The 25,893-nt window shown below is 37.5% G+C and overlaps 1 protein-coding gene across 6 annotated transcripts; it reads right to left on the reverse strand.

The window, feature by feature from the left end:
- Nucleotides 1–3,779: 3,779 nt before the first annotated feature.
- slco2b1 (solute carrier organic anion transporter family, member 2B1) lies at nucleotides 3,780–25,379 on the reverse strand. 6 transcript variants are annotated; one of them, XR_003411197.3, is made up of 16 exons: nucleotides 25,161–25,376; nucleotides 19,877–19,981; nucleotides 19,392–19,529; nucleotides 18,799–18,961; nucleotides 18,400–18,624; nucleotides 18,217–18,315; nucleotides 17,538–17,668; nucleotides 16,029–16,134; nucleotides 14,418–14,582; nucleotides 13,786–13,975; nucleotides 9,966–10,119; nucleotides 8,973–9,142; nucleotides 7,037–7,101; nucleotides 6,234–6,354; nucleotides 5,824–6,099; nucleotides 3,780–5,031 (listed from the first exon to the last, which is right to left on the reverse strand). XR_003411197.3 is itself a non-coding variant. In XM_081719341.1 (16 exons), exons 2-15 carry the CDS (start codon nucleotides 19,898–19,900, stop codon nucleotides 5,919–5,921), a joined length of 1,932 nt encoding a protein of 643 aa, XP_081575467.1. In that variant the 5' UTR covers nucleotides 19,901–19,981; nucleotides 25,161–25,379; the 3' UTR covers nucleotides 3,780–5,031; nucleotides 5,915–5,918. The 6 variants fall into 6 exon arrangements, 5 of the variants coding, with proteins under 5 accessions (XP_081575467.1, XP_081575466.1, XP_026874746.2 ...); XM_081719341.1 differs by having other exon boundaries at nucleotides 5,915–6,099; nucleotides 25,161–25,379; XM_081719340.1 differs by adding an exon at nucleotides 22,262–22,347 and having other exon boundaries at nucleotides 3,780–6,099.
- Nucleotides 25,380–25,893: the final 514 nt, after the last annotated feature.

Raw genomic sequence — 25,893 nt, forward strand, 5'->3', positions numbered from 1 at the left:
TCACAGACACACTCACACACACACACACACACATATATATATATACACACACACAGTGGTGTGAAAAAGTGTTTGCCCCCTTCTTGATATCTTATTTTTTTGCATATTTGTCACACAAATGTTTCAGATCATCAAACAAATTTAAATATTAGACAAAGATAACACAAGTAAACACAAAATGCAGTTTTTAAATGAAGCTTTTTATTGTTAAGGGGAAAAAATCCAAACCTACATGGCCCTGTGTGAAAAAGTGATTGAAAAAGAGATTTAGGGAGTTTCATGGCCATGGACCCAAAATTTCAATGTTTTGTTCATAGAGTCACTTGGTTATCACTTTTGCCTTTTGACATGGTGCTCTGTCATGCTGGAAAAAAGCATTGTTTAGCACCAAATTGCTCCTGCATCATTGGGAAAAGTTGCTCTTGGAGGATGTTTTGATACCTTTCCTTATTCATGGCAGTGCTCTTAGGCAAAATTTGGAGCAAACCCACTCCCTTGGATGAGAAGCAACTGCATATATGAGTGGTCTCAGGATGCCTCACTGTTGGCAAAACACAGGACTCATGGTAACACTCACCTTTTCTTCTCCGGACAATCATTTGTCTAGATATCCCAAACAGTCTGAAGGGGTTTCATCACTTTGCTTAGCTTCATCAAAATAGTAAATGTAATTGTTTGGACAGCTTTGCATCAGAGAGAATATTTTGGTTTGAGTTTCTATAAATAAATAAGCGTAAAGTGACAGAGAACACTTATTTTTAAGTCAGGAGAATTTGAGAAAGAACAATACTTAAATGGCAAGGTGTAGTACATTACCTCTAAGTGGCGCCAGATGATGGAACGTGCAACATAATGGAACATGCTTATAATGTTATACATCTTAGTTAAAAGTTCTCATTATGGTTACATTTTCTGTAACTTGCTGAAAATATTTGTAAAATGTTCCATTAGCTCAGAAATAAATGTTCCATGAACACAATTTCACAATGAGATATGCATGCTGATGTTTGCAGAAAAGTGATGTACGGAATTGCACAATTGATCCACGGTTCATTTGTAATTCCTGTGTGAAAGCAAACTGGCAAGAATGTGTCCCTCCCAAAAATGGTCCTGCATGTGCACTCATGTAGCCTAGTCAGTACTGTCTCCAAAAGTTATGCAGTACAGGCATCATTGTTAATTCAGTTTATTCAATGCATCTATTCGAAAGCAATACTTGTGTTCTTTATCCATACATATGTGGGAAGGATAACAATCTTTCTTATTAGAACTATGACAAAGGAAGTTAAGTGCAGGAACCTTACAGATATTTTTGCAAGTCACTGAAGAGGAAGACTTTTTGACTATCGAGGCCTCCATGCAAGCCTTGTCCTTGTCAAAGCAAATATCCCAGTGTTGTTCTTTAACAGGAAGCACCAGAGCCTCCTCGTGAGCCCTGTTTCACAACAGGACTGAAGAAAGGAAACATGTCCGTCTAGGGCAAGGTTGAGGTGGAAGACAGAAAAAGTGAGGCAGAAGTCACACTTATAAATATTCATTATCACTTCTTGCATTAATTATGCTGCAGGGTTGTTTTATCTCTTAGTGATTCACATATTTATTAGTATGACTGCTTCCTGAGAATAAAACCCATAGGGCTGGTGTTGCTAGAATCTTGCTCTACCTGCTGTATAAGAGCTATAGGAGCACATGGGCTGTTTATCAACTTCAGTTTGATTACTCATTAATATATAATGAATAATTCTAGTAACTGAGTTATAAACTATTGAATTATTTAATATAAAGGTTGTGATAGAACTGTATTGAATGTATTTTCTTGTCGGCTTAGGGAATAACAGATTTATTTCAACCACCTCCCTAAGATTTCAAACATTTAGGATTTCTTGTGGCCATAAACTGACAAATATTAGCTTCTTTAATCTTGATGCAGCCCTTTTCATGAAAAAATGTCTTGTGGGAGAAAATGATTTATTATGTGTTTTAGAACTGTATGAGTATGATATAGACATGGTTGTAGCTTTCATTTTCTCTCTAAAAAAAAAAACAAGTCACACCACCATCTGTTTCTAATTAAATACCCATGAAAATGTTTACTTTACATTAACATTAATGTAACATACATTAACATTTACATGAACAAAAAGTAATAGTAATAGTGGTTAGTTGTGGCTAATGGTGATCTTATCTCTTCACATTTGCTATTTGTGCCTCATGTTCATTTATATCTGACCTTTGCCACAAAAATAGCAGCAACTATGCAGACTGGAGACTTTTGTTTTTGCTCTAGAGATCACTGCTCTCCAGTTCGCTTGAAGTATGTGCTGGAAGGGCAGTAATGAAATGGACATTGTATAATACATAGCAAAATGTAAGCTGATTATTGTTAACTGAGAAAAAGACATGTTGACTGAATGAATACCAGTAGTTTGGCTTTACTAAATATATGTTCTATTGTGATGTATGCTTTTGGGTTTAAACACTTAGGCCTAAGTTGGCCTAAGTTAAACACTTTGGCCTAAGAATAGCATGTTTCTCTTTATATTCCCAATATTGTTAAATTGGGTTTGAAGAAATGTGAAGCCAGCCTATTCCTAAAGTTTGGAAATAGTTTTCAAAGATGGTTTCACTATGAATAGCAAAAAAAAAAAAAAAAGAAAAGAAAAAAAAGGGAGAACTGGCTCTTAGTATGTGAGTGAGTTCCTGTAATCAGAATTTACTCCCTAGCCCAGCTTATGTATCTTAATAACAGAGAGCCAGAGTGCAGAGCAGAGGAAAAGAGCAAACTGGAATAATAAGATTGGAATAATAACAGGAAGCCTTATGCCTCTTTGTGTGTGTGTGTGTGTATGTGAGTGTGTGTGCATTTTCCAGCACAGTAAAATAAGAAAAGCATGGTCCTCACCAGAAAAAAACAAGAAAAGGCCAATACTTTTTGTGCAGATGCAAAACACCATAATGCAAATGCCTCTACTGCAGTTATGAACCCACACATGGTGCAGGCAACATCAATCTTAGTGATTAATCACTGATAAACCTGACTGTAAAGAAGAGCGGGCACAGACATGTCCTTCATTCTAAGACATATTCTGCTGAGATTGCATAAGATATCTAATATATTAAATACAATTTTCATGTTATTTTAAGGTCTTTCATTTTATTCATTATTTTTATAATTACACTTATGTTTTAAATAAAAAAAGTCAATCAGCAACTTCAAGTCAGACATGTTCTTAATCTGCTCATAATTATGAAGTATTTTGTGATTTTGGATTAATGTCAATTTTCTGGTAGATTCTAACATGTGTGCCTGCGTGTCTGTGTGGGCAAGTATATGTACATGTGTGTGTGTGTGTGTGTGTGTGTATGTGTGTGTGTGTATGCATATCCAAGAATGAGCTTCAGAAACATCTGTCAGTTAAATGATGGGTTTAGTGTTTTTCATTACAATGCCTAACATATAAAGACTTTTCTTTTAATTTATTTTCAGTCAGAATGTTTTTGGAATCATATAGGTTTTAATATTAGATTTAGATTCTAAAATGCATCCCATTTTTTCTCAGTAGAACATTAAAAGGCACAAAGCTGTACTGCAAATGTTTCCTATTTTCAAAATGGAGATTTATTTGGATTTATAGGAAAATCCTAAATGATTGGTCTTCCCACTTAGAAGTTTTAAAGGAGGATTAACTTTCTGAATACTAAATATTTTGGAGAGATTTTGCTGTCCTAAGATTATACATTACAAATGTGAAGCATAATGAATGAGAAACAACAAGGTATTGGCTGAAAAATACCAAACCTAATCTTTAATAGAAAATATTTAAGATCTTATTTCTAAATCTTATGTGATTATACATTTGGTAACAGTTAACAAAAAACAACTACATTAATCCCATATTTTAGAATATACACATTGCCTGGCCAAAAAAAAAGGTCACCACCTGGATTTAACTAAGCAAATAGATAGGAGCCTGCCATTGGAAAATTACTGCATGTGTGATTATGTTTCATAACACTTGCTGGCAACAAGTTATTTAACCTTAACTGATGCAGTGAGTAGCTTCTCATTTGTTAAACAACCATGTTGAAAGACACATCCTGTGGTCATGGAAAAGATGTTAATCTGATTCAGAATGGTCAAATTATTGGCATGCATCAAACAGAGAAAACATCTAAGGAGATTGCTGAAACTACTAAATTTGGGTTAAGAACTGTCCAACACATTATTAAAAAGTGGAAGGACAGTTGGAAAACATCATCTTCGAGGAAGAAATGTGGTCGGAAAAAATCTTGAATGATTGTGATTGGTGATCACTTAAACGTGTGGTGAAATCAAATCGTAGAAAAACACCAGTAGAACTCAGGGATTTGTTTCATAGTGAAAGTAAAGGCATTTCCACATGCACAATGCAAAGGTAACTCAAGGGACTGGGACTAAACAGCTCTGTAGCCTTAAGAAAACCACTTGTCAGTGAGGCTAACCAGCAAAAACTGCTTCAATTTGCTAGGGAACATAAAGATTGGACTCTGGAGCAATGGAAGAAGATCATGTGGTCTGATGAGTCCAGATGTACCCAGTTCCAGATTGATGGGCGCATCAGAGTAAGAACAGAGGCGACTGAAGTGATGCACCTATCATGCCTAGTGCCTACCATACAAACCTGTGGTGGTGTGATCTACATACAAGTGCTGCAGTTGATCAGGTCTAGGTTCAGCAATGTTATGTGCCCAAAGAAAGAGGTCAGCTGACTACCTGAATATACTGAACGACCAGGTTATTCCATCAATGGATTTTTTCTTCCCTGATGGCACGGGCATATTCCAAAATGACAATGCCAGGATTCATTGGGCTCAAATTGTGAATGAGTGGTTCAGGGAGCATGAGACATCATTTTCACACATGGATTGGCCACCACAGAGTCCAGACCTGAACCCCATTGAGAATCTTTGAGATGTGCTGGAGAAGACTTTGCGCAGTGGTCCAAACCTCCCATCATCAATATAAGATCTTGTGGAAAAATTATTGCAACTCTGGACAGAAATAAATGTTGTGACATTGCATAAGCCAAACGATGCCACAGCGAATGTGTGCCATAATCAAAGCTAAAGGCGGTCCAACAATATTATATATATATATATATATATATAGAAACTGTTAGGTAATATGAAGTATCAAAGGAATCATTAATATGTAGTCCAATGAATAAAATAAAAAGGTTATATTATATTTTTCAAACTAAATGGGGAAAAAACATCCAACCAACAAACAAATATAAACATACATTTGCTGAATACAGTGATATTTATGTCATATGTCATATTTATAGCATGGAATAAATATTCCCCATAGGAGTTAACAAAGCTGAAAGGCATGCAGATTTTTTAATGGTATCTGCATATGTAATTTTCACTGCAGTGGTAGTCCTCCAATACACTAGTGTGAGGACTAATAGTAGTACAATAGAACACTAGAGAGAGTTAGAAATGGAACTAACAGCATGGATTCTAAACTTTAGAATGTGGATTGCCTTCAAAGTTGCAACTCTATTAACTTTTTTTTTTTCCAAGAATCCACACGTGTGTGCAACACATGCAACATGTGTATTATGTGCTCCAAGACTATGTGACTGTTGGCTTCTACATTTTAGGGATGAGAATATAATATACGTGATTAGAGTGACTTATAGCAGTCATTATTCACACTGAAGATTAGCTTTCTGTCTCATAATGCCAGATCTCAGTCTAGGAAGTAGCTCTTCTAACTTAGATAGCGAACAGCAAATCATTGCTAATTATATTCCAATGCTAATGCAGGCCACTAACCTTCTCTTTCCTTTTCGCAGGAACCAGAAAATACCAATCTTACAGAAGATGTCCCAGATTCAATATATGCACAAAATACTGCATGCCTCACATTGCTAGAGCGGAACAGAAGCTGCCTTTTGGAGACTTGTTTCCTGGTCTTTCTTTCCTGTGGCCACATTGCTTCCCTGTTCTGTTTGCAGTTGCCTGATGGAATCCATTCTCTTCAGAACCAAGAAGGAAAGAACGAAAAAGGCCAGGCCACCAACAATGAAGAAATTCTGAAGTCCAAGGAATCTGAAAATGAAAGAAATGTTAGCTTTTCCTTATTGTTAGTTCTAATCCATCCTGAAATTAGTCCTAGTCTCACAAGGCCTTTTTTTTCAAAGACATGTGATTCACTATGAATGTGGAGAAGCAGATGGTCCTACCGTTGTCTAAACAGATCTAAGTTGTAGTAATGGCATGAGGTGTTCTTGTTGCACTTTTGCCCCCATAGAATACAGGTGGAATCAATAGCACTTCCATACAGCACAGGGGCTGGCAGAAATGCTGTAAAACAAATGTCAGCTAATTGCACATACTCAATGTTCAGCAAAATAGTACATTCATCATAAGTTATAGTTACCTTACTAACAAACAGTATGTATTAAATTGGTTAAAATAAATTGGTTAGTATGCTAAATGGAAGCTGTAATGTTGATTCACTATAAACAATTTTTTATTTTACAATATAATTGTATAAAATGGTTTAGGATGTTTTTTTAGATTTACAGACATAGTTAAAAGTCTAAATGAAAAGATAGAAATACCATAGGATATTAGTATATAAAATATTACTACATCATATAATATCATATAGTATACTTTTTGGTCACAATGTTACAGCTTCTAAACACACAGGTGAAAGTGTAACATCATAGCTTACATAGCTACAATATAGGGTTACCATAATTTTGGTCAATGTCTTTTTGTAAATATGGATATCATTCTTCATGCAATTCCTATATTCATGTTGTTTCTGTTTCTCATGCTTAGATTGTTATTCTTTGAAGTCTCTAACCAAGCAGGTTTTAAGGTCACAAACAAAACTCGCAAGAAAAGCAGAACAAAGCACAACATGCATGGGGGAAAAGAATGTGTGAAGAACCTTTGAATTTACTGGGAAAACATTATTTTGAACTATGTCTGTTATATTTTAAGACAGACAAAAGTCTGCAGTATCTGCACTCACCGAGTACTCTGAAGAGCATAAACTGGATTCCCAGTGCAAAGGATTTGTCTTCTGGTGCCACAGTCCTAAGTGAAAGAGGGGACACAGCAGTAAAAAATGTAATACATATAATTGAATTACATTTAATATTAAATAAAATATGTATAATATTAAATATACAATTAATATTCATTTAAAACATAATATATTTATTTATTATATTTATATATGTCCAGTGCTGGGTGGTGCTCTGTCCTGCCCTTAACCTCCTCCCCTTTCCCTGCACCCAGTGCAGTCCCCCAGGGGGCTGCATTTTCTGATCAAGAGTATGCTGTATGCAAATCAGCTGCCGCTTCTCATCAGGTGTGTGAGTGTGTAAAAAAAAACGATATTTGTAAAGCGTCCCTGAGTATGAGAAAGGCAAATGCAACTACTACTACTACTACTACTACTACTACTAATAATAATAATAATAATAATATTTTTTGATAGAGAGAAATTTTGTAGCTACAGAAAAGATGGGCAAAGGTCACATTTAGTTGAGAGACCCTTTTCATAATTTATTCTCCAAGTTCATTTCTTTATATTACACTACAGCTAAAAGGTAATCCTATGGCATCCGAAAAACCTGGAATATTTGAAATGAGTCTTGTTTTTCATTTCTTTTGTCTTCAAAGCAAAACAAGTTGTGGGTGTGGATTGTGCAACAATAATGTGCTCTCTTGCTGTTTTTGTGTAGAATTTGGGTTAGATTGTTATCTCTTGTTTGAAGCCTGCACTGACATGCTGAGCACAGGGAAGACGTTATGCATGACGTGACTGTGGTGGTGGGGGATGGAGGGGGCAGTTTGCTTGTGTTCATTTCCTAAACCACCGCAATTTAAACTTCTTACATAGCATGTCTGCTGCACTATACCTTGGACATCAGTTTTACTGTGGTGATAAGAATCTTAACATAAACACCTCCAAGTTATTAACACTACTTTGTGAATACCTCCCTGTTTACTTTATCTTTACAGGTTTCCATAGCCTTTTTTGTATTATTATTATAGAAAAGTCACATAGTACAGTCCGTTTTGTGCGCAGAAGGAGGAACTGTATGTTGTCCCTGAAAAAGAACAACTAAACGAAATGGCTTAAGTTGCCAGTAACAAAGACTGACATTATGGTAATGAGGCCTACAGAGTTCAGATATGTAATACAACTGCAGTATGCTGGAGGTGGGGACAGAGATGCAAGCTGTGTCATGCCAGAGACAACATAATATTAGATTACGTTAGGCTTGCTCCATGGGCAAACACCAGCAATACCTGTTTAGTAATACTCCTTTTGGTTTCTCTAATAACACCATGCAATACCTGTGAATGATACTCTGTAATTCTGTAAAATTAGGTAGAGATAGAGGGAAAAGAACCAGGACATGTTTTGGACCATTTCTACATTAAATTGCAAAACTTGGTCTTCTAGTATATGAAAATGCAATTAATACAACCAATTAATTAAATGTTTATCATACATTTTCTTGCCATGGTTTTTGCACAAGGGTTTAATGAGAGTATTTTGGTAATATGACTTTATATATGACTTTGAATATGATCTTGCATATATACATTTTTCTGTATGCACCCCTGTTTCCTTTCCTCAGTTTGGACAGAGCACTCTCCACCATTTCACTGCGAGTTATACTGTGTATGACTATGTATGTGACGAATAAACCGAACTTGAACTTAAACTTGTATTTATACAATGTGTCTGAGGAGTCAAACAACCTGTACAACTAATTAATCTTTCCATTTCAATTATCTTACTCCATCTATAGACCATTTTGTTTCCTTCAAGCATTCATATCTTAGATATCATATTTCTCTTCATTTCTGCATTAGTTTTTCTGCAACATGTTTACTAACTAACAGACTGTGAAATAAAATGTGTCAAAAGCATGGCATTGAACGTGTACCTGAGAATCATCATAAAGGACGGGGTGTGGGAGAAGGAGACCAACAAACATGAAAGGGATGACAAAATCAAGAAAGGGATGATGAGATGAGAGCAGCCATTATCACATATTCTGGACAAAGTGAAGCCAGGGAGACTATTGGACCCCACACATGAACAGTCTGTGTAGTTCTGCAGAAGAAGGAAGGACATTTTCACAATGTTAGCAAAGACTGAGACTCAGTAGGCACACAAAACACCCATCAAGAATGTTAATGCTTAATCTGACACACTGAAAGTCAGTTATGTAGAGTGGTATGAACAAAAAACACTGTTCTAATTATATTTTGAAATTCACTTGAAATAAGTCTGAGTCAACAATCCAGTTTCCGCCAAATGGCAACTAATAATATTATTGAATATTTGGCTGTGTTACCAGGATTTCCATCCAGCTTATAGTTAATAATTAACCCATATTTTGAAGGAGAAAAAGCCAATTCAATGTTATCTACCATAGGTGTCAGACACAATGCCTGAAGTGTGCTTGGAATGTGGGGGAAGGTGCTAATGTTCAATGACCAGTGGGTTTTAGTAGCAACAATGAGGACACATCTATTTTCCATTGTACTATGACAAGTTGAAATGAGATCTACTATACACATTTCACATTTATTACATTTGCTCCTGGGGTTTGTGTAATAACTTACAAAAAAGATATAATCTTGGGTAAAGGTACACACTGAATCTGATTTATGGTTTAAGCCCTACAGCAGTGTGCAAAGTTTTCATGATGAGACTACATGAAAGGTATTTATGTTAGCTATGGTAGCAGCTTGTCCTATTCAACTTCATGGAGGATCCTCCCCCTCACAATGACCAATCTATTTTATCGTGTCTCTAAATGGACGTATTTCCTGAGAGAAGTATGTTTCATTTTTCATTCATTTGTAAGGCTAATGTGAATTCAAAATGAGATCAATGAATGAAATATAAAAAGGAAGTCAATAATATTTACCCAAACTTTCATTTTCTCATCATAGGATCCCTGTCTGCAGCCTGCATGACATGGAGAGCGGAACTCTATGTCATCAGAGCTGCACACCGGATTGAATGCCTCACTGGAGCAGGAGCAATCCAGACTGCACTGCTGAGATCTTGGGGGGGAAATACTGTTGGGTTTAAAGATCCACTAACAATAATACATATTTTGCAATAAGTAGAAAGAAGTAACAACATGAAATATGATATGATTGTTTTTGTGTGTGAAGTCCCCATTTGGCATGTTGCTACAAATAAGCTTCATAAAGTTCATATGCTAGACCAAGTAAAATGGTGTGTATGTGTGTGTGTGTGTGTGTGTGAGAGAGAGAGAAAGAAAAAGTGAGAAAGAGAGATTAAAGTCTCTTCCATTTGCTGTCATTTTTCTTATGTTTGAATTTAGCAGAGAGAACCGTTGCCTTGCTTAATCTTAAAGCACATTTTTACCAAACACTACATTAATAATACATTGTTTCTTTATTGTCTGTCAGTGTTTGTGTATCTGTTAGCAGAGATGGGTTTCAGCTGTAAAGTTGCTGTAGTATATTTATCTTGTTTATTCTGGCAGTTCCTTTCATTCTGATCTCTCATCTCCCTCATCACAAAAGAATGTACCACTTTTTCACTTTCTCTTTCGCATATATATATATATATATATATATATATATATATATATGCGAAAGAGAAAGTGTATATATATATATATATATATATATATATATATATATATATATATATATATATAGTACTGTGCAAACGTCCTAAGCCACCATTAGAGTTGTTGTTTTAGTATAATGACCATATATAATTATGTCTCAGTCTCTTTATTCAAATACAACCAGAAAATACTGCTTTAGCACGCAGTATAAAAAAAAGAAAGAAAAAAAAACAGATAAAACAGCTACTAAAGGGTAACAATGGCAAGTATTTAGTGTTTCCTCCCCTTACACTTGAACACTAGCAAGAACCTAGCTGTCTTAAATCTAAATGGAATGGAACCTGATTGGAATGGTACCAGAACATTACTACAGAAAACTTCAAGGCAGTCTCCCCAGAAGAGCTCAAGATGTACTTAGTGCCAAGGCAGAACATTTGCTTCTAATAAGTTTGTATTTTAATAAGCACACTGAAAAAGAATTATCATTATACCATTGCCAAAACAATAAATCTAATGCTGTATATATATATATATATATATATATATATATGTAGTGGCAAGAATGGAGGAAGGCAAGTTCTTGGTAAAGTATGTTAGTCAAAGCCTGCAAGTCCAGTGGGCAAAGGGGGAAGGCATTCTCTCAAGGCCAATGGGATGGAGTAGTCTATGGAAGATCCATCAGGCAGGACTGAGGTTTTTTTTTTTTTTTTATCAGAACCATGCATGACATCCTTCTTAGCCTGACCATTCTGGCATAATGGTTCTGCTCAGAAGAGGTTTGTGGCCTTTGTGAAACAGCCCAGGTTAATCTTCAAGACATCCTGTGTGGTTGCAAGACTACCATGGTCTGGGATCATTACAGGTAGTATGACCAGGTGCTAAGGAAGCTGGGAGAATTCACAGTGAGCATGAGAATCTTGGCGAATGAGAAGTCACAATGATGCCAGAAACAACTTGTCCATTTTGTAACAACTGGACAACTGGTGCAGAACTAAATATGGAAATAACTGGGACACTGAGACCTGACATCGTTCTGTGGTCACCAACTGAGGAGTGTGTTTTAATAGTTGAACTGACAGTTCCATGGGAAGATGACATCCAGGGAGCATATGAAAGAAAAAAGTCAGGGTATACTGAACCAGTGGAAGAATGCCAAGAGAAAGGCAGCAGAGCATCAACTTATTCAGTAGACGTTAGCTACAGCGGCTTGGCAACCAAATGCATCTTGAGATACATTGGTTTCCCATCAATGAACCTCAAAAATGTCCTCAAAGGTCTCCTGGAACAAGTAGAAATGGAAGGTTTTTTTCTCTGGCTGTGAAGAACAGATTAGAGCTGGGGGAACCGAGAAACTACATGTTTGAAGCACCTGTCGATCTAAATCCAGCTGGAGGGAGCAGCAGAGAGACATTCCTGACTGCTGATGAGCTCTTCTGGGTTTAAAGGGACAAAACATTAGTGAAGGGTGGATCCCAGCTGAAATTCCTCCATGCACTGGCCAGGGTGCAACAGGTAGAAATAACTTGCAGGTTGCACCATCAACATTATATACACTCACCAGCCACTTTGTTAGGTTCACCTGTTAAAGTGTATGTTAACACAACTGCTTGTTAACACAAATATCTAATCAGGAAATGCCATGGCAGCAGCTCAATACATTAAAGCATGTAGACATGGTCAAGATGACCTGCCGAAGTTCAAATCAAGCATCAAAATTAGGAAGAAAGGTGATTTAAATGACTTTGTTGTTGGTTGTTGGTGCTTAACAGGCTGGTGAGAGCATTTCAGATACTGCTGATCTACTGGGATTTTCACACACAACCATCTCTAGGGTTTACAGAGAATGATCTGAAAAAAGTATGCAGTGAATTGCAGTTCTTTGGGCAAAAATGCCTTGTTGATGCCAGAGATCAGAGGAGAAAGGCCAGATATGTTCAAGCTGATAGAAAGGCAACAGTAACTCAACCATTGCTTACAACTGATGTATGCAGAAGTGCATCTTTGAATGCACAACACCTCGAAGCAGATGGGCTACAGCAGAAGGTGCTGTCAACAAAAAAACAGACAACTGAGGCTAAACCAAACTCAGCAAAACTGGACAATAGAAAATTGGAAAAACGTTGTCTGGTCTTGGAGTCTTTATTTTTGCTGGGATATTCAGATGGTAGGCTCAGAATTTGGCATAATAACATGAAACCATTGATCAATCCTGCCTTTTATCAGGGGCTGGTCATGGAGTAATTTTCTGGGCACACTTTAGACCATTTAATATCAATTTAGCATTGTCTAAACACCACAGCCTATCTGAGTATTGATGTATTTTAATATATCTATCCATCTTTCCATCCATCCATCCATCCATCGTTCCTTCCATCCATACATCCAATACACCCAAGCAATTGCCCCGAAAGATGACCTGATGAGGGAGTGCCTCAAACATTTAGGGGACATGATCTTCTTTTGTTTAGAATGACAGAATTTGTACAGTTTTTATCAAAAACATATCCTCATAAAGTAGAATACTATCAGTCTAAAGCCCTGACTTAAGTGGCAAAGAAGAAAGTAATGTTATTAGAGCAAATTTAAGTGCTCAGTGAATCAGTGAAGAGGTGTCTTCAACCTTGTTTTTCTTCCATCTCAGCTGTATGGACTGCCAGTGGAAGTTAAGTACACCACTTGGGTGTCAGGAGAGAGAAATGTCTTGATTCATGTCTCTTTTGTGTCTTGAGGAAGAATGTCAAAATAGACAAGACCCAAGATGAAGGCTGTAGAAAGAATCCTCTGACACAATCCAGCACCTAGTAGCACGATACAAGGTGCCAGTAGGGAAAGAATACACTGAGAAACACAACCAAGTTGCAAGCATCATGATCAGGTTCAACAACATTCCAAAAGAGTGCAATCCTAGGTATCACAAAAATTCACCACACCCTCAAACTCCCAGGCATTTGGTAGAAGACTCAAGTGTGACAAAAAGATATGACTATCCATTGGAAGGATGAGACGGGACTTTTTTTTAGATATACTTTTATTATGAAACAAAACGCCCATTTTTGCTTTTCTTCACCTGCTTACCAGTTATCACCTTTAAGGACACAAATGCCAATTTCTTGACACATAAAGGCTGAGGGTGACTCACTTGTTAGGGTAGATCCCAGCAATCCTCTGCGTTGAACAGCCAAGAAAAAGCAGTGGCAAAGCGAACATGCTGCCCATCAGAACTGCAACAATGCACATGACTGCAGAGGCTCTAATTGACAGACTGAGTCTGCGCAAGACCATGCCTCCTGCCATGATACCCAGCATGGCTGATGGGATGATTAAACCACCTTGGTGAAAAACAACCATATCACCCATATTAACAACAGTCTGATGTGACCTGGCTGTAAGTGTTCTATAACATATACTTTGTTAGGTTAAAAGCACCTGCACAGCATAGTTCAAATCACTCTTGCTTCAACAAAACAGTTTCCTCTTTGAAAATCTGTTAATGTTTAAGAATTTGCATGCACTTTACAGGGTCATTTTGAGCTGACCTGATATGAGCCTTACAGGCAGAATTCATGTCTCTAAATATCTGGGCTATGGCAAAACAAGTGACTTATGGTCAGTTGTCCTAAAACCCATTTCAAATTCAAAAAGGTTTTTTTTTTCCCAGTACTTCTGGTAACCCACTGTGGGTTTGCTACTGTGGGCTTATGTGTTTATGACTGAGACAAATGCACTTCCTTTGTGTGACCTAACATTAGACTGTTTTCTTCATCAACTTACCAATCATCAAGTTGGAGAAGGTGGCTGGTTTCATGAAATGCCTCTCAATGAATTTGGGCATGAATGTAGCTATCCCAGCAATCATGGCTGCTAGGTTCACCTGGGCCAGAACCACCAGAAGGTAGATAGGATTTCTCAGAGTTCTCAACATGATGTGTGGGAATCCTACAAGAAGAAAACAGAGCATAACATCTGTCAGGAATGACTGCCCTTCTGGCCTCCCTGTTTCCGTGGTTTCCCGGAAACAGGGAAACTGCTTTGTGCCTTGGTTTCATTTTTGGCGCCCCTCGTCTGCTCCTTTGTTCCGGTCCGTGTTTTGGTTTTCCCTGTTCCTATGTTCACCTGAGTCTGTTTAATGCCTAATCGTCCTGGTTAGTTGTACCCCGTGTTTTGTCTTCTAGATCATCGTTGTTTTTTTTTGGTAAGTCTGGTTTGTCCGTCATGTTAGTATTACGCCTGCTATTATTGTCGTCATCCTTGCTTTGTCATTTGCCTCGCTCATGTGTTACCTCGCCTCTGTTGATTTTGCCCTCTGTGATTGTTTCCCTCATTTAATAAACCGCCTCCCTGCGCATGCATTCTGCCTCTCGCCTCTTCCTGAGGGAGAACGTTGCATCACCCTCTAGATCACATTCTTTTTTAGAGAATTTATAGAACAGAAATCACCAGGGTAATTGTCGCCTCACAATAATATTTGAGGATAATTTAGGCTGATAATTCTAGAAAATCATTTAATTGAGCTTCAGCTTATTATTTATTTATAGGAGTGATTTTTAATAACAGCATTGCTGTTTCCTTTTAAAATATTCATGAATGGAACAGATGTTCAAGACAAAATTCAACAATAAAACACATAGGAAGTAAATGAAGGAATTCATAAGTGGTTGTTTCACCCTGGATGATATTGTGATAGTGGGTGAGAAACCCCAAAGGAGAGATGGCTGTTTTAATTTAGTTATAGCCATTTCAAACTTCAAAAAGATGCAACAACGATTAAACAAATTATAGTATCAACAACATTGTCACGGAACGCTCGCCTCCCCCGAGTCATGTAGTTGGACCAGCCACGTGTAGTGGGAGGATCTGTTTGTGGCCACACCTGCACACACCTGCACCTTGTTTGTTTGTATGTACTTAAACCCGTGTTGAAGTGTGCAGAGTGTTGGTCATTGTTGATGTAACGTGTTAATGTTCTTTTCATCAATTGTTAATCGTATTTCTGTTTATCGACTGTGTTTATTGTTAACCGTGTCCCGTGCATGTTTATCGTGTGTAATACGTGTGAGTGCTGAAGTCATTATATGTAAATAAATGTTCATCCACGTCACGGGAGTCTGTGCGTCCTGCCCCTCGCCCTGCGGCACTCGGGCCACCACGCATTACAAACGTATAATTGTACTTCAATACAATTATTCTTTAAATAAACATATTTTTAAAACAGTGGTCATAAGTCAACTAAAATAGTGAGCTAAAATAGGTCAGTCCTTTGTTTACATTTTTAATCTTGAGCAAATAGACATTTAAATCTGTTATTAAAAAAATCTAAATGCACTGTGTGGTTGAAACATAATGTAGTTGTAGTTGAAACCTTAACTTAATGGTCAAACCCACTTTTAAGGAACTGGCTGAGTGAAAGTTCATGCATCTGATTTGAGCTCATGTCATTCTTTTTTATAAACTTCTCTGATGTGGGTTTCACAGGGGCCTCTGTGGTTTCCTGCAGGAAAAAAAAAAAGTTAAATACTGTTGAAATGAAACAGATGGTAGAATGATAGAAATCACAGAGGAAATACTTTTAGTTTCGATGGTATACATAGCTAATCTTTGAGTATTTTATGGTTGGTGCACTGGCAGTCTGGTATCACTTTCACCTGACTATCATGTTTCCTTAACTAGACTGTCAGCTTGGTGCTTCCCTGACCTACATTCACTTTATTTCCTTTACCACCTTCTGTTTGTGAAGTCCCACAACTAAAGGCTAAGCTAAAAATACTAATAGTTCATTAAAATATTAAAAATAGTAATAGATAAAAGGCTTCAAAAGTCAAATAACTACAGTACTAAAATCTTCAAAAAGATCAAATGAATGTTGCCATATAAACAACAGATTTTCCAGCCATTTCTATACACACTATATTGTGCAATATTTTTGTATCATTTATGTAGCTAAATGGATTTCAGACTGCATGATTTCCATCTGGTTTTAATTTATGTATCAAAGTTGTGAAAGAGTCATTTTAAGTGGGTTTTGAGAGCACTAATTGAACACAGTGGCAAAATGTTGTGTAACACCGATGTGGTGTATGCACAGATGCATGCATGCACACTATGACTCTCTCCAACTCTCTCCCTTTCTGTTTCTCTTTCTCCCTCTTTTACTTCTTTAGTAATTCAGTTATCTGTCCTGTTGAGCAAGAGCTGGCAAGCAGAATGAGAATCCTAGCAAATGTTTGGACACCTTTGGATTATTTCCCTCTATGCTTTCACTACTCAAATGGGTACCAGCTACTACTTCAGCTTCAACCACATGTGGTGTCAGAACTCAGAACTGCCAACAATATTTTATTCTGCATCTAATTTCTCCAAACAAAGCTGGGCTCAATTTCATGGACAGTGATGCACTCGACTGCATTAACAGTAACCTCTTTGTAAAAATAATTTTTGGATAGATTTTTCTCCAGTTTTTCTTCCCAGTTTGGACATAGTGAATTCCTATCCCTCAGGTAATCTCCCATGCCACATAACAGCTGCCAACCAGGAAGGGTAAGGGCTATCACATGCTTTCTCCAGTGCACATGTAGCCAATCACCACATCTCTTCAAGCTGTAGCTCATGCAACATGAGGGGGCAGAGTAACACTGGGGGTCAAAATATGCCCTCCCTCCCTGAGTGCACAGACAATTTTGGTCTCTCAGGTTGCTCCCAGCTACAGATTACTGTGGCATCATTGGGGCTCAAGCTCACAATCATCCAATAGGAGTCATGGCAAATGCTTTTCTGCTGCACTACTTAGGAGCCACTAACAGTGATAAGTAGTTCTGAGTAGATTTATATCAGTTGCTATACACATAATGGGTGACATAGAATTAAAAAAAATAGCCAGTGAATATCTGGATGTACCTCTGTTTGCATTTTTCTGGGGAAAAACAGGTATGGCAAGGACGTAAGGAAGAGCAGAGTACCAGCTAAAAGGAAGCCCATCCACCAAGCCCCAACCCATCGGGGATCATCTTTTGTCAGGTTGATACTATCTATATTATTAGATTGTAATAAAAAATAAAAAAAATCAGGTTAGCTTTTGTATGAAGACGAGCAGAAATATATATACATGCAAATTCAATGCACAGTGATACATAACTGCTTTGTAATAAACCTGATATGTGGTCATATATCATTTTCATATATCATATATCATTTCTGTGACTCTGATCTATTTCCATTCTTATTAGATGCTGGAGCAGTATGTGGGTTGTATTAAAAAATAACAAATGTCTTCCACTTGTGCTCATACAAACACATGCATATACACACACACAAAAAAACATATATGCATATGTGGACATGCCTTCCCTTCTCTTTTTGCTTCATGACCAATGTGCCAATGCAGTATTTTAAAGACTCTTGAATCTTGTCCAAAGACTTGTCAACAAATAGTTGTTTTTGTTTTTTGGTACCCTCACTCATGTTGAAATAACATGCCATCTGAAATACCATCAATGTGTATGCTTATACAACATTTCTTTGTTGTGTGTTAGGATATGTAACATAAGCTCATATTGATCCAAGATCTGTCCCATACCAGAAGAGTCTAAGTTGAAGTCCACATATAAACGAAGCATGAATGAAGCCATCAGGTAACCAAGTGCTGGTCCAATCACAGTTATTGAAAAGAGTATTCCTGTAGGGAATGCACAGTGGTGATATTTACAAGGGGAATAATACTGTAATGGAGACAAATGGCAGTGAATTTGAATGCTCTTACCAAGATAGAATGGTGAATTCTTCTTATATGCATAATCATCTACATATGAAATTCCAAAGGGTTGTATTGGAACACCACCAATGCCCAACAGCAGCTGGCCAAGGAGGAGTACAGGATACACTGCATGGTGGGCATGACTGTCCTCTTTTGAACAAGTTTTATTGAACAATTGAGCCTGGACAGTGCTTACTGGTTGGCAAAGACCAGAGACATTCACTTTGGTGCCTGCAGTCATAGACATTACATCCAGCCAGAGATGGTTAATTTTAGTTAGAAAAGCAAGAACATAATAAAAACATATTTTAATATACATTGTTCACAAAGAAACATGTGCACACAGTATATGCTTTCATTATAAGAATGAAACATTAAGGTATTTTAAGTAGAGATATCACTCACTGTTTTGGTCATCTGTGTATTCATATTCTCCACTGAAAAAGTGAGGCAGTGCTATGAGGAATGCAGCCATACTTGCTATTATTGCTCCTATACCAATGCACCTGGGTCGGTGCACTCGACTCCCAAAATAGCTCACAAACACAATGAGAACTGTGTTTCCCACCTACAAGCACAGAAAAATGCTTTTTTCCACTAAGTAAAGACATATGCTTCTCTTTTTAACATAGATGTAATTCTAGAATGTCACGGTCCATACAGCTGTCGGTAGTTGGGTCTTTTTCATTTTAAAAATACATTTCTATGATTACCTGCTACCATTACATTATATAATAAGGCTATAATATCAGATTCAACTCATTTCAGCATACTTTATCACATACTCATAAGTCTATTAACATCCACTGTCATAGCTACAATAATATAATAACAGCAGATATGTGACCATTCACACAGTATTAGTCATATTCAGACAGGAATTATCTAGAATTAACTAGACTTCTTCTGAGCTGAATAATTCTAGCACAGACCAGACATTTCCAAATTCCAAATTATGCAACAGTAACTGAAATGAGGGCATGCACTTCCTGAAATACCTCATTAAATGAGGACAGCAATCCAGACATCTGACTGGAGAGGCCATATCTTTTCTCTATGGTGGATATGGAGCCCTTCAGATAGCCAGACACCAACAGCTGAGCAAGCTGCAGCATTCCATGGCACAGCACAAAAAACTGATACACAAAAGAACACTTATAAATGAACATATCCAGCTAAAGGAAAGACCATGTAACAGAAAAGTAGGAAAGGATATTAAGATAAGAAAATCCATGTGGTTAAACATTCTCCACCATATGTGAAACTAAAGAAGTTAGTTTCACACAGTGAAACACAGCACACAGTGAACAAAATACCATGGAATTTATAATAGAGCACTATTAAATTATATTCAAAGTTATTTGGACTAATGTCCATGACCTACCTTGTTACAGTACAAAACCATTCATATACATTTTAAATGAATACATTTATCATAAATATATATATATGTGAATATAAAACACATGACTAAAATTCTTACCTTGATATTATTGAAGAGGCCCATGAATCTGAAAGGTCTTACACTCTGTCAGTTTCTCTGTGCCTGTTTAGCTTCTTACTTCTTACCTAGTTATTCAAAAACAACCTGAAGAAATACAAACATTATTAAGATTAGCTAGCATTTATATTTTAAGTAGTCATTTGGGTCCTTTGGACTCAAAGACCTTTGAAGAGATACAGGTAGTTTATTTGTATACTCTCTAATCAAGAACTTTGGTTGACTGGAGACTTTACACAAGCTCAAGATTCCTGGTGAAAACAACAGGTGTTAGCAGCATGCTTAAAGATCCAGGATTCTTAAGAACAATGCCAATTGTTCTTAAGAATAATGCCGATTGTTCTTTAGAACAATGCCAATATTTAATTTAAGGTTTCACTTTCTGTTTCAGATCTAAAGTTTCACTTGGCAAAGATTTTGATGGGAATGGTAGAATTAATCTTTCTATGAAGATACAGCTCCAGCTTCAGTACTGAGATCCCCCAGTATATACTGGTAGTTCTTTGGTTTAGAAGAAGACACAATGTTTTGGAGGTCATCTGTGGACATGGAGGTGGCTCTGCCTCCCCAGTCTGGAAGCACAAAGTCTAGTTCAATGGGAGAAATGGAAGTCCATTGTTGTAATAGTTGTTCTTTGAAAGTGCTCATGGTTTTCCATTAGTTATTGGTCTTCAAAACTGTGTAAGTGTGATGTGTTGTCAGTATAGGGTCCAGGTCTCAAATCCACACGGGATTCTATGGGATTGTTGTTTGGCATGGGCTGGTCAAGTACTTCAGTCTTGTTAAGTTTGACAGTCAGGCCAAAGAACAGAGCGGCATCTGAGAATTTGTTTAGTATGACTTGCTGTAAATCATTTGCTTTGTGTGTCAGGTGTGCACAGTTATCAGAAAAGTGGGCTTCTTGGATGACTGTATGGAGGCCCTTCATCTGTGTTCAGGGGGCAAAGGTCAAACAGTGAAGTGTCCAATCAGGTGTTCAGCAGTACCTGTTGTACACTCCCTCCTTCAGACTTGGACAGCAGATATCCCTATAGTTTCCAATCTGCTGATCTTCATAATGTTCCACCTGCTGTTTAAACTTGTCTTTCTTTGAGACATGACAGATCATTCTTCCAATCTGTATAGGCCTTGTTTTTGTCCTTTGTCAAGCCAGTTTTATTGCACTTGAATTTTCAGTCTACAGTTGTTGCAGTCTACATGACGACTACTTTAAGCTGCATCCACTGTTCTAGCTAACAGTAAATTAATTGAGAGCTTTTCATCAATTACATCTTGAAAGCGTTGGACTTGAACTGGGTCTTGCATTTTGCTGAACATGTATTCACTCATTGCTTCCTGTAATGAACCCTCATCTGCAAGTCTGGTCTCACTACAGTGATGTACAGTGATGTCAATGAGGTAACGACAAAGTTCAGCGACTATTATTATTGTTCATCTTACAGGTCTTGTTACCCTGTCTTTAGCGATATGTGGAAAATCTAGGCTCTACAGATTAATTTTCTTTGGTTTGTTTGTTGTGACTTGTGTTGATCACTAGGGAGTTGGCCAGATGTGATGAAACAAGCAATATTTGGGTTGTCTTTTCTAACACCATCCCTCACGTGAGCATGGGCAGTACTGACCTAAAAAATGGCTGCCCAGTGGTATTGGATAGTGCTGGACAACTCTGCTGCCCAGGTACAGACATGAGTAACCACTTGTCCAAAGATCACCTATGTTTTTGACTACAATTGTCAGTGGTAATCACCTGTTGCTTTGTCATGGCCCAATTGCCATAGGGCTTGATGAGTTGAGATTGGACTGAGATCAAACAGAAACCTGTGACTGATAGAGTTGTAAATGGAACCACTACTGAACAGAGGTAATTCCACTCTCTTGGCAGAAGAGACCTTGATCCAGTGACATGGACAACCATTACAGCTGGAGACCTCTCCTGCTGCATTGGATGACCAGGACATCTAAGTTGGGTCTCCTCTGCTCATTCAGTGAGAGCCAAACTTCACACACTAAGGTAGACAAGTCCCCTACCTCACCTATGGTAGGAGACCTAGTGCTACCCTTACCCAGTTTAGTGCATCTGCTGGGATGGTTTACAAAGATGTGGCCACTGAATGTGCTGTAGCTTCTTGGAACCATATAGCTGCTTAGAGCCATAGCACCAGGTAGGGACCAAAGGTGAACAAGCTGTCATAAAAAGGACATGGCAGGCACAGCATGCTCCCCCAAGAAGAGGTGCTACCCCTCCTTACACACTCCATATCACCCCTGCCAGTGTAACACTGGCACTATAACCAGCAATTACAATTGTAGTTTCAATTAGACTACACAATAGACACATACACTATATTGCCAAATGTATTCACTCACCCATACAAATCATTGAATTCAGGTGTTCCAATCACTTCCATGGCCACAGGTGTATAAAACCAAGCACCTAGGCATGCAGACTGCTTCTGCAAACATTTGTGAAAGAATGTGTCACTCTCAGGAGCTCAGTGAATTCCCAATGCAGTGGTGTAAAGCATGCTGCCACTGGACTCTAGAGCAGTGAAAAGATGTGTTCACTAGAGTGACAAATCACACTTCTCCATCTGACAATCCAATGGACAAGTCTGTGTTTAGCAGTTGCCAGGAGAACAGTATTTGTCTGATTGCACTGTGTCAAGTGTAAAGTTTGGTGGAGGGGAGATTATGGTGTGGGATTGTTTTTCAGGAGTTGGGCTGGGCCCCTTAGTTCCATTGAAAGGAACTGTTAATTAGAAGCCAAACAAGTCTTGAGATTTTGGACAATTGCATGCTCCCAACTTTGTGGGAACAGTTTGGGGATGGCCCCTTCCTGTTCCAATATGACTGCGCACTAATGCACAAAGCAAGGTCCATAAAGACATGGATGAGCAAGATTGGTGTGGAAAAACTTGACTGGCCTGCACAGAGTTTTGACCTCAACATGATAGAACATCTATGATATAAATTAGAGCGCAGACTGTGAGCCAGGCCTTCTCGTCCAACATCAGTGTATGACCTCACAAATGTGTTTCTGGAATAATGGACAAAAACTTCTATAAACACACTCCTAAACCTTGTGGAAAGCCTTCCTAGAAGAGATTAAGCTGTTATAGCTGCAAAGGGTTGGCTGACATCATATTAAACCTAATGGATTAATAATGGGATGTCACTCAAGTTCATATATGTGCGAAGGCAGATGAGCAAATAATTTGGCAATATAGTGTAGAATTTTCCTTTCTTGTGTTCACATATTGTGACACTTCTGTGGCAAAAAAAAAAAAAAAAAAGAGTTCCTTAATCATTTTTTCATATTATTAACATATCTGTGGTACAAATGTATTGCCCTGATGCTTAATGATTCACACTTTGAAAAGAAGTAACCTTTTGTTAAATAACTGCTGCTACCCTGCCCAGCATGCCACAAGATGGAACAACTCCCATGAGTATGGAATCAAAAACCTTTTAATATGAGAAAAACATGAGTCACCACAATGAGTATGACAATGGGCTGCACAATAACATACTTGCACACATAGGAAAATAAGATTAAGGACTGTGGAAGTTTGTAGAGAAACGCATCACAGACTTCATAATGTTAGCTGTGGAGCATATCTTATGCCAGTGGTATTCAAATATGGATCTCAAATCCAAATGGGGTCCTGGATTTTGTAATCCCTTTTAGCTGATTACATAATTAATGTAACTGGTTGGCCACTTTGTGTCCACACTTGACTCCTAGGTAAAGGTAGGCTGGAAAATCTGTAAGATCTGGTCCATGAGGACTGTGATTTGAATACCTCTGACCAATACTAATTTGGAAATGTATTGCAATAACAAATTACTATCACAAATGAGGTGGCTATTTAGTAGGAAAGTAATACATTTCATCTGCAAAACAAGATAAACAATTGTGCAAATTAAGTATAACTGACACCCCTGCTTTCCAAACCACAAAAATACTGCCAGTCATAAAATGTGGCTAGTCAGCAATCTGTTGCTAGCTGCAGGGACAGTGTGTTCAAAAGGTCAGAAAGTTTATGTAACATTTTGGGCTGAATTTAAAGGTATGTACTGGACCTGATTATAGGCTAAATACATGGCAGTCATCGTCATAGACTTAAAATATACCCGCCAACACTCGATTTTCGAGGGAGACCCGCCAACCCTTTTAACCCTTTCTCTCGCTGTGTTGTGGGATTGATCATTTCTCCCATTAATCTCCCGTTTTCATAGTGGTACACCCATGTCTCCTGCGTTAGATAGCTATTCACTATTGATGAACGAATACGAGGAAGAATTATTTCTGCCTCCAGTAACTTACTTACCTTTGCAGGGACAAACCATGAACGAATATAGTAATTAAGGGAAACTAATATTGGAGTATGCTTCCCTAATTACTATAAGAAAGCTTTATTTGTTCCTTTAGTAGTTAACATCGTATGGAAGGTGCCTTTGGTTTGCAGTTTCTTTAAATTGGAATTAATATTAAATGATTTCAGTCCGAGATTCTACAGCCAGCTGGGACAGCTGGCATTCATTAACTGCTCAATGTGAAACTGAGGCAACAGACTGTCATGGTTGCATGTGCTGAGTGGTAATTTAGTGGTAAATTGCCCTCTACTGGGCAAAATGAAATGCCAAGGTGATTAAGTTATTTTATTTAAGGAAAATGTTTAAAACATTTTTACTTTTAAAACAGGATTTCATCTATTATTTAGTTTTTAATTACAGAGTATGTATTTTAAAAGTAATCCCTTAAGTAACTATTCTCAATACTGCCTTTTCATAACATATAGAGGTCTGAATTCAGATTGCTATTAATTGTTTAATTAAAAATGCTGTTTTCTGAGTTCATTCAACATTCCGTTACAAGCCAACCCTGCATGCATGCACACAAATTTTATTCTGTTATTATATTTTTGATCTATTTACATACATACTCACTCACACATGAGATTCATATTTGTACAATAGATAAGTAACCCTGCATTACAACCCTATTTTCTATATTTACATGCACAGGAGTACATTATGCATAACTGCATGTCTCTATGTTTACACAATCTATCTTGTGGGAAAGCAAAGATAATACTAACAAGTCTTGTGCAGCACTACAGCATAGGATAGTTTTCTTTTAAATCTGGCCTGCTTCAGTTTAAGAAAATATTATAATCATTATATATTCTCTACAGCTCAGTGACATGCAGACAGCAAACAACACAATATGAAGTCAAGCACATATTACCATGAATGCACTTACTGTACAGTTGCTGAGTTGAACGTGATCTATCCTGTTTTCACTTTCAGGAAGTTCTTTACTACTTTAAACACTTCTAAATGGGCGGTCTCTAAATTGCACAATGTGCACTGGAGTCCAAGCTACATTAAAAAGTAGATTAAAAATTCTATACTTTAACTGTTTTACAATAAAAACTCAAAAACCTCAAAACATATTGATTGTTAAGTTAATGTGGCTCAGGTTTCAGGGGTAATTCAACTTTTACAGCTTTAGACAGTCAACTCTGTGCTGGTGTTTAAGCCATAACAGCAAACCGAGAACTGTAGTGTTAACACAGCTCAATTTTATTAAGGAGGGATTGCTACAGTTTATGTCAGTAATAAGAACTTGACAGAATCTGAAAGAGGTGAGCATATAGAAACCCAGAGCTCCTATCCAGATCATATTACCCACATACCATTACCAACATGCCAAGTGCTCTCAGATTACTTGGAGTCAGACTGGAATGTTACAATATATACAAATAGCCATGCACATATGGTGGTAATTATGATGAAAAAAAACCCTGCATTAGAGGGGACTCCAACAGAACCTGGTGCAAGTAGATACAGGAGAAAATGCTGGCACTCTGTTGTAGTAAGAGTGCTATAGCTTCTACCATATAGCTGATGTGCAATTTAAAAAGGAGAACTTATATGGATGTGTGGTCCAGGTCAATCGCTAGCAAGATATTGATGCACTCAGTGTTGAGCCA

This window comes from Electrophorus electricus, chromosome 8, assembly GCF_041902795.1.
Source record: "Electrophorus electricus isolate QZ-2024a chromosome 8, ASM4190279v1, whole genome shotgun sequence".
NCBI classification, from domain to species: Eukaryota; Metazoa; Chordata; class Actinopteri; order Gymnotiformes; family Gymnotidae; genus Electrophorus; species Electrophorus electricus.

Excerpts from the sequence above, each read along its gene's own strand:
- slco2b1 (XM_081719341.1), bottom strand. The coding sequence starts at position 19,900 with ATGGGCCTCTTCAATAATATCAAG. Across the intron at positions 19,530-19,876 it reads GCCTCTTCAATAATATCAAG|TTTTTTGTGCTGTGCCATGG; the intron begins GTAAGAATTTTA and ends TTTGTGTATCAG. Across the intron at positions 18,316-18,399 it reads GAATTCACCATTCTATCTTG|GAATACTCTTTTCAATAACT; the intron begins GTAAGAGCATTC and ends CATTCCCTACAG.